We start from the raw sequence: 9230 nt of genomic DNA on the forward strand, positions 1-9230 counted from the left end.
TTACAGAAGGTAAGTCAACAAAGTCAAACACTATATAATCAAAGCAAAGGAAAAAGTGTGGTTCAATACAGGTAGAGATCTAGTTGCAAATATCTTCCCATAACTTTTTAGAAAAGGAACAAGACCAAAACAGAAGGTGTTCTTTACAGAAAGAGCAATTCATAAATCTGTATTTTTAGAATCGTTGTAAGACGACATGTAATGGGCAAAATCTGTGACTGATCACAGATGGTTCCATCATAATAAAAACCACAGGGGTATTAATGTTATGTTCGTGTAATTTCAAAAAGCGCAATAAAAATCAAACAAATCAGAGCTTTAGACATTCCTTTTAATTTCATGAAATTGTAAATGTTGATGGCGTTCAATGTCTTTTTTTTTTATTTGCCGTGAACGTGCTCAGTTTTTTTTGTGTTGTTTTTTTAGGACAAAATGAAATGGTACGTCCTGACATGCGCATTGAAATAGGATATAGTTGGTTATTTCTCTCTGGTCACACTCCTGAACAATAGGAAGCGGTAATACTCCATTGAATGGTTGCCAGCTACCGTTAAAATACAACGAAGAAGAAGAAGAAGAAGAAACTACTGAAGAAGAAGAAGACGAAGAAGACTTGCGCAGTCGCAAGCATGTTTAGGAAAGAAACGGATATCTAACAACCGCATTACGAATTTCAAAGAATAATCTGTATGGAGGTAAATCAATACGCACTCTATTATTGTTATTACCGTTATTAAAAAACTGCAGAATCACGGAGGCAGTCCACATTTTTAATTGAATGTCAAGTATGAGCGTTTCTAGATAGCCATCGAACATTAGCTCGGTTAGCAACGGTAAACACTCGCACTGTAGCTAGGTGGCAGCTGGCGTCACTTGTTAATACGCATCGCTTTGTCATTTTTGCATCACAGAATCTGAAAAGATCTTTGAAGATGCCTCTCTTTGGTAACACGTTTAGTCCGAAGAAAACTCCTCCTCGAAAATCTGCATCTCTGTCCAGCCTACACACGGTAGGAAACTCAGGTTTCGTTGGCTGCATCACCAAAATATACTGTATGTAGCAACGAGTTCATACTATTGGTTGTGTGAAAACTGCATTATCCGTTCTCATTACTTTCAGCTGGATCGTTCTACAAGAGAAATAGAGCTGGGTCTTGAATTTGGACCTCCCATGATGAACATTGGAGGCCAGAGCTGGAAATTTGAAGAAGGACAGTGGATAGCAGGTTATAGTTTTTTAATGTAAACAGACATTTTTGGTTTGCTTTCTGTTTTTGCCTGCACGATGTCTGTTAAGAGTCAACACAGCTTTGTGTGTGTGTGTGTGTGTGTGTGTGTGTGTGTGTGTGTGTGTGTGTGTGTGTGTGTGTGTGTGTGTGTGTGTGTGTGTGTGTGTGTGTGTGTGTTTGTTTGTGTGTTTGTGTGTGTGTTGTGTGTTGTATGTGTGTGCCATCAGAATCGGGTGGAAATACATCCAGCAGGGAAGTACAACGGCTTAAAAAAAAAAATGTCCAGCTGGAGGAGGAGAATAATCTCCTTAAACTGAAGATCGAAGTTCTCTTGGACATGGTAAGACTCGAGCAGATGTTTTTACATCCTTTTCATGGGTTTTTGCCTGAAATTCTTCTGTACAGGCTCGATAGACTTGCTTGCAATAGGTTCATAGCCAATCGAGCAATGCTTACACTTGCTCAAAGTATTTCATTATGCATGCATTTACTGTTTATGTAGTTTATCTTGTTGCCAAAGCAGATGGATAACTTGTATGATCTTTTTCTTCAAGTTGACTGAGACAACCGTAGAGTATCACATGATGGAGAAAGAAGTGGAAGATATAAAGACTCAACATCGAAGAAAAAAATGACAGATCAAGTCTGAGTCTTCATCACATTTTTGTACTTTTCGACCGTTTGATTATTTTGTTTTGCTGATTCTTTTCAAAACAGTTAAGTGATCAAATGAGGATCTCTTACAAAAAGTATGTCTTTGTCCCCAGCCTTTGAAAGGCATCAACAGATGGAGCAACTACTTATAATTGTTGAATTATTTCAGCATGTACAGGAAACACTGTGACCGTAGTTCAACTCACAGCCTTATTTCTAACCTTTTACACTTGTGCTCATAAGTTTGCATACCCTGGGAGAGTTTATGATTTCTTAGCCATTCTTTAGAGAATATGAATGAAGACACAAAAGCCTTTCTTCCACCCATGGTTAATGGTTGGGTGAAGCTATTTATTGGTGCATACTCTTCTTAAATCAAAATGACAAAAGAAAGTACCCAAATGACCCTAATCAAAAGTTTATATACCCCAATTTTTAATACCGTGTATTGCCCCCTTTAACATCAATGACCGCGTCAAGTCTTTTGTGGTAGCTGTGGATGAGGTTCTTTATTTTCTCAGATGGTGAAGCTGCCCATTCTTCTTGGTAAAAAGCCTCCAGTTCCTGTAAGTTCTCGTGCTGTACTTGCATGAACTGCACGTTTGCGATATCCCCTGATTGGCTCAATGATATTGAGGTCAGGAGACTGAGATGGCCACTCCAGAACCTTCACTTTGTTCTGCTGTAGCCAATGACAGGTTGACTTGGTCTTGTGTTTTGGATCACTGTCATGTTGGAATGTCCAAAAACGTCCCATGCGCTGCTTCCGTGCTGATGAGTGCAAATTTTCCTCCAGTATTTTCTGATAACATGCTGCATTCATCTTGCCATCCATTTTGGCCAAGTTTCCTGTGCCTCTGTAGCTCACACATCCCAAAACATGAGTGATCCACCTCCGTGTTTCACAGTAGGAATGGTGTTCCTTTCATCATAAGCCTTGTTGACTCCTCTCCAAATGTACCGTTTATGGTTGTGGCCAAAAAGTTCTATTTTGGTCTCATCACTCCAAATTACTTTGTTCCAGAGGTTTTGAGGCTTGTCTCTGTGTTGTTTTGGCGTAATGGAAGCGGGATACTTTGTGACATTTGCGCAACATGCAGCCCAATTTTCTACAAGTGCCTCCTTAATGTGCATCTTGAAACAGCCACACCACAATTTATCAGAGTCCTGTATTTCAGCTGAAGTTATTTGTGGATTATCTTTGCATCTCGAACAATTTTCCGGGCAGTTGTGGCTGAAATCTTTGCTGGTCTACCTGACCGTGGTTTGGTTTCAACGTTCATATCATTCATATTCTCTGAAGAATGGCCAAGAAATCATAAATTCTCCCAGGGTATGTAAACTTATGAGCACAAGTGTATGTTTGTGTGACATGTGAAAGGGAACACTAATTTTTCTTTGTTATGTTTTTATTGTATTTTCTATATTTTTTTTCAAATGAAACTTAATAAAATGATGTGGTAAAAACTGTGGCAAGGCATGGTTTCACTCTTTCTACTGATCCACATATTAAGAGACACTCATGTTTGCATCTTCCATATCAGTAATTAAAGTGTTTCATCATGATGATGCCAGAAGTTTGACCAAACAGATGGGGCTTAGAACATTTTTAAAACAGCTTGAAACTGGGATTAAAAAAAAGAATAGTCTTTGCCTTGGTGCCTTCTCTAATAGAACAAATTAAATTAAAGAATGGTACCTTTAACTCATTTATTAAACACATAAGCTCAGAGTTACCCATATACTAGGCTTTTGTACAAAGTATAGAAATCCCTGTTGCCAACTATTGACTTACTTGGTATCAGATTGACATGATCAGCTGTATTGCGCTTTTAAATGTCCATTGCTGTTCTCTTGTAATGTATATTCATCATTTATTCTGTGCAGTAACAACATCACCTCTGGTGTATTTGCAGTCACTACCAATATTTATCAAACAAGAATGTAAAATATTCCTACTGCCATTATTGTTTTTCATACTTATCACTAATATTTGTTATTCTTTATCTTGCTGCCCTTTTATTACGGTCTACTTGCTGTTGCAGCAACACAAATCTCCCTCCTGTGGGACAAATGAAGGCTTTTCTTATTTTAGTAGGATTTATCTAAGTTCAGGTAAAGGTTTGAGAAGTATATGAAAAGTTGTTAGAAATTTTACAGATGAGATGTACACGTTTTAAATCGTTAAAAATAAAAGTAACAAATGCTAATTTTTAAAACTAAATAGAATAAAGGTGATAATATTCACTGTACAAGGAGAACATGCAAACTCCACGCATTGTTTTGGCTTGGACTCGAACCGACGACAAGGCGATAGATTTCTTTCTCTCTTTTTTTAAGGATTATGTGCAATAAAAGTTAATACATTTCCCGAATTAAACGTGTAGCCTTTAATGAATTACTTTTTCTCCTCTTTATGCGATTGGTGGATGTCTGCGTCATTCCGCGGCTCCGTCAAGGGCTTTATGCGTGGCTCCCAACTGCGCATGCGCTTATCGTCCCGAACGAGTACGGGTCCGTGGAAGCTACCAGCAGCGGGAGAGACAAAGTAGTTTGTAGCCGCCGACTTTACCTCCAAACCGCCGTGTTGCTGCACGACACCGCGGCAAATCTCACCTGTTTCCAGCCTCTCTTTTAATCATGCCACGCGGCGGTACGTATCCACCTTAAGATACACGCAGAATGGTTTTGAGTGCGCTAACTCCAGCTAGCAGATTGTTAGCTTCGATAGCACGGATTCCCATTGACTTCTCACATGCTTAGCCGTTAGCATGCTAAGTGGTTAGCAGGGCGATATTTGAGGAAAAATCGAATTGGAAAAGACACTGCGAACACACACGTTTTCTAAATGTCATTGTCGTGTGTCCACTCTTGTCTCGACGTTAGTTGGCTCAGATATTTAACTGTTTGAGGGCATTTGTCTTCAAGCATTAATACCATGTGGACAAGACACGACACCGTATGTAACGTTCAAAGTAATCTATTGTCATCTGTGAAGAATACAGTTGTTTGGTCTGAAGCAGACGCAGTCACACATGGTTTGTTGAGTAAACTAGCTGTGAGTCGGGTTGTTTTTATGCCCACAGTCGCTGGCCATGACATTTGCCGGTGAAGGGAGCCGTGTGACTCATTCATGCCTCCCCTGTCTGCTCTCACTGCATGAAGGCATCACAGCTCAGATTGGAAACTACAAACAATTACCACATGAGTTTACTTACAGGAGCTCAGCCAAACTCTTTTTTTTTTTTTGTATTTAATTCGGGCTAAAGTGTAATAACCTAATGTGAGCTGAGGCTACAGATCTGTAACCTAGAATATAGCCAACATAATAGTCAAATAATGGACACATGGTAAAAAAAAAACGGTTGACTTCTCATTTTATAGTTTTTCAAGAGAGACAAGTCAAACTGTTTTCAGTCAAAAGTTTGTCACATTGGTTTGTTTTGTCGTGTTTCGATAAAATCCATCCATTCACAGTTCTACTTTGCACAACACTGTAATGATTTTTGGGCCTGCACTTGTTGACAAAATATAGATGTAAATGTATAATTATTTCCAATAAGAAAAATATTCACCACAGGTCATCACCAAATAATATTTAAAGCCAATATTGTATAACAATGTATTGACAGCACTGTGCACTAGCAAGAAGCTTTACTAGGGGATGAAATACTGTTATCATCAGTATGTGACACTACTCTGAGATTAAAATATACTCACCTTGCCAGATGAGTTCAACAACTTGAATAATTGTGTTGCAGGAAAAAAGGGCCACAAGGGCCGAGGGAAGCAGTTCAGCAACCCTGAAGAGATTGATCGGCAGATGAGAGCCCAAAAAGAACTGGTCAGTACAAACGTTTTCTGCTCTTGTACAAATATGAAGTTGCCTTCAAAGCAAGGTTATTGCTAATTGTGAATGTTTGCAGGAAGAAAATCCCGGTGCAGAGAAGGGCAGTTCATCCGGGTCCGAGGAGGAGAGCAGCAGTGACGACGAGTCTGAAGTGAGTGAGCTTACCTCTTTAACTGACAAAATTAATCTATTTAGTTAATTAAACCAATCTAGTTATCCCACCTATCATTTAAACTGTTTTCAAGTCTTATTCTGAGCACCTGAAAAGTTCACAATAGCCACTTTTTTGTATTGCCTTTACTAAATCCGTGTTATTTACTTCTGGTCAACTCATTCAGTTTGTGTGTGTGCATAGGACAGGTAGTAATACTAATCTGATAATTTCCCCAGTAAACATCCAAAATTGGAATCTTTATGTTTTGAACATTTGAGAAGCTGTGTAAAAATGGGATGTCATGGATAGTATAAGAGTGTATTTGTTTTTTGGATTCTCTATTTTATCTATTGTTTTTGTGCTTGAGTCCTGTGCTCGCTGTAGTGTTGTCTGGACTCCTCGCTTCACATTTGACAATGACCATACTAAAGAGTGAAGCGCACAGCAAGCATCAAAAAACACAAGAAGACATGAAGTGTTTTTTTTTCAAGGAATAAACTACACCCACTATGGAAAATGATGCTGTGATAGCAATGAAAGCTAAACAAGCTGTAGAAAGATGTGCTGGTGATTCATATGGTAAATGATTCTGCACACAGTTTAAGAAGAGGAGTGGAGTGGAGGGGCTTATAGAGATTGAGAATCCCAACCGAGTCTCTCAGAAGAGCAAGAAAGTGGCTGAACTGGACGTCACTGCTCCCAGAGAGCTGTCTCGTAGAGAGAGGTGAGTGGCACACAAATTCCTCTGTCCCTTCCGACATGTTGGAGAGGGTGTTTTAATGCCCCCCCCCCCCCCCCCTGTCTGTCTGTCTGTCTGTGCCAGAGAGGAGATCGAGAAGCAGAAATCTAAGGAGCGCTACATGAAGCTTCATCTGGAGGGTAAGACTGAGCAGGCCAGGGCCGACCTGGCCAGGCTGGCCATCATCAAGCAACAGAGGGAGGACGCAGCCAAGAAGAGAGACGAACTCAGGAAAGGTGAGGAATCCTGAACGTGAAACCTGGAAGAGAGATCGTTTGTTTAAGTTAGAGGATAGGATTGTTAAACATTTCTGCTTGTGTTTAAGGGTGAAAGTCCATGCTCCTGCTGTTTCTGTCCTTTTGTTTTTTAAACTCAAACTTGTGACATTTATTTGTTGTATCTCTCTTTGTTTGATCAGTAAAAGAATCCGAAGAAGCCAAAGCAAAGCGCTAACCCTCCACCCGGGAGCTTCGACGTGCACTTCAGTCTCAGAGGGTTGGAGGAGGAGGAGGAGGAGATGGGGAGGGGACCAATACGAATGGATTATCAGATCAGGGCCGCTCCTAGACTCTCCCATCTCTCATTTGGAATCGGAGGGGGGGGAACGTGGGGCTTCCATGACGGTGTGGTCAGGACAGGGAGAACCGAGCTGAAGAGAAGTGCAACATTTGGGATTCCTCCAGTTTTCTGTGTAACTCCTAGAAGGTTCGAGAGGAGACAGTCGCAGGTTTTCCAAGTGCTTCACAACCTCTTAGCTCTTCTCCACCCGGCAGGGTTTTAATTCTCAAGCTGCTCAAGTTATTTCCAATATTTTTGAATCACTTTTTTTTTTTTTTTATTACATAGTTACAGAATAAATGTTTACCAGGCACTGGGCATACATGAGTTTATTTTTTATTTTTGGTGCTTTATTTCCCCTTCCTATCATCTGTCTTCTAAAAGAACCAGCCAGTGACGGATTGATTTAAAAAGAAAAAATCAGAGGAGAAACTGACAAAGGACATCTATTATGGAGTTTGCATCGTTGTTCAAGATCGCTATTAGCATTTCGCACCACAGAACTGTAGTTTGGATATGCAGTGTAAATTTAGATGATCAGAGTTCAACTAGAGATAATTGGCATTAATTCTTTCTATCCTCTATTCACTAAACTGGGAAACGTGCTGTCGTTTATCCACTCAGCATGTCGTGTAATCTTAAATCTTTTGTGAAATTCACACTTGTCACGCATTTCAAGTGTTTCAAAAAGTGTCTTGTCAGCACCAATGTATCACTTGAATTACCACCCCCCCAAAAAATAAAATTTTCAGATGGACAGGATGGGGTCAGACTGCCTCAGTATCTTTGCTCTCGCCTTGCTTCTGGTTGGTCGTCTAGTTCCACAGAAGAGATTGTCTTTTGTTGCCTATTTTCAAGTTTACACAGGACCAACTCACTGTCTTTCTCCTTTAATTGAAGTGCTACAAAAAACCCACACCTCGTTGTTTCATTAGGTCCACTTAAAAACACCATTTTCTTTTTAAAGGTGGTTTAATTTCTGTCTTGCGGTGCGAAACAGCCGAGCTGTGTTAGTCTGACTCCGCGGCTCTGCATGTTAAGCTGGAGTCCTCACTGAGCAGAAGGTCTGGTGTTAAATCTGGAAGTTGTTCACTGGCGAAACTGTTGAAACCACAGTGTGTGAGAAATGTAGCCACAGCGTTCCGCAGTAATTCTGAGTTTCCCCATCATAACCTGTTTGAAATCATTTTAAAGAATAAAATCTTCAACAATATTATGGCTACATTGTTTTTGTTTTGTCTTTTTTTAACTTTGCCATATGTGTAGAAGTGAAGTTCATGGGCAATATTGACTTTAAAGCATTATTTCTTCACTATATTGTCCGTCATGTTTGATGTTTGGCATTTATCTGCTTGTATTTGTGAGGAAAATGTATTTCTTTGTGATATGAATGCTGTAAATTGGACTTTCAGGTAACTTTCAAAGTTCCCAATTGCTCAAATACACAGCATTTATAGTTTCTGTTCAAAACAAAAGGAAAGTGAAAGCAGTGAGGGATTGAGGAGGAAACCAGAGCACCTGGACGAAAAAACTCACGTTTGCTGGAACCACGCAAATGGAATGCATCACGATTTGAAACGGTCGATGCATTTTGCAGAGTTCACCACCAGCCTGCAGCATTTAAGTGAGTTTAAGCAGCAGCCTGTGTGCTGCTGCTGTTTTGAAGACAAGATTAGAAACGAATAAAGTCATCGAAAGTAAAAGTATGAAGGGGAACATGGTAGCACAGATGGATAAATTCTAATGAAATGGACATACAAAATATGAATTATGAATATATCAAGTGTCTACAACCAATTAATTGCTGCTAACAATGATAAAGGTGAAGCTCAGCTCCATCTGCTTCAGCTTGCCATCCTCCTCGCTATTAAGACAGCAAATAGAAAAAGTTAGAAAATTTGATGATGAAAAAGGATTGAAATTACACAGAAATTACATTGCACTGCTGGTATAAAAATATTCGTCCTCTCATCCATCCATCTTCTACAGTGCTTTATCCAGACCAGGGTCCGAGGCCCGCTGGAGCTGATTCCTCCTCACGAAAGG

General features: G+C 39.8%; 2 protein-coding genes across 2 annotated transcripts; both read left to right on the top strand.

Annotated features, from left to right (window-relative positions):
• Positions 1 to 497: 497 nt before the first annotated feature.
• cby1 (chibby 1, beta catenin antagonist) lies at positions 498 to 3349 on the top strand. The gene is made up of 5 exons (XM_080485296.1): positions 498 to 695; positions 912 to 1010; positions 1121 to 1226; positions 1457 to 1569; positions 1784 to 3349. The coding sequence occupies exons 1-5, from the start codon at positions 690 to 692 to the stop codon at positions 1862 to 1864; spliced, it is 405 nt and encodes a 134-aa protein (XP_080341422.1). The 5' UTR covers positions 498 to 689; the 3' UTR covers positions 1865 to 3349.
• A 1016-nt stretch (positions 3350 to 4365) lies between these two features.
• Positions 4366 to 8405, top strand: pdap1a (pdgfa associated protein 1a). Its single transcript, XM_080466058.1, has 6 exons — positions 4366 to 4536; positions 5645 to 5727; positions 5810 to 5884; positions 6487 to 6611; positions 6711 to 6862; positions 7045 to 8405. The coding sequence occupies exons 1-6, from the start codon at positions 4524 to 4526 to the stop codon at positions 7077 to 7079; spliced, it is 483 nt and encodes a 160-aa protein (XP_080322184.1). The 5' UTR covers positions 4366 to 4523; the 3' UTR covers positions 7080 to 8405.
• The last annotated feature ends 825 nt before the right edge of the window (positions 8406 to 9230 follow it).

The sequence above is a fragment of the Lipophrys pholis genome (genome assembly GCF_963383615.2).
Source record: "Lipophrys pholis genome assembly, chromosome: 1".
NCBI classification, from domain to species: domain Eukaryota; kingdom Metazoa; phylum Chordata; class Actinopteri; order Blenniiformes; family Blenniidae; genus Lipophrys; species Lipophrys pholis.

Coding starts and splice junctions, on each gene's coding strand:
- cby1 (XM_080485296.1), top strand. Junction 1,227..1,456: donor AGAAGGACAGTGGATAGCAG/GTTATAGTTTTT, acceptor GTGTGCCATCAG/AATCGGGTGGAAATACATCC. Junction 1,570..1,783: donor TCGAAGTTCTCTTGGACATG/GTAAGACTCGAG, acceptor TTTTTCTTCAAG/TTGACTGAGACAACCGTAGA.
- pdap1a (XM_080466058.1), top strand. Junction 5,728..5,809: donor TGAGAGCCCAAAAAGAACTG/GTCAGTACAAAC, acceptor GAATGTTTGCAG/GAAGAAAATCCCGGTGCAGA. Junction 6,863..7,044: donor GAGAGACGAACTCAGGAAAG/GTGAGGAATCCT, acceptor TTGTTTGATCAG/TAAAAGAATCCGAAGAAGCC.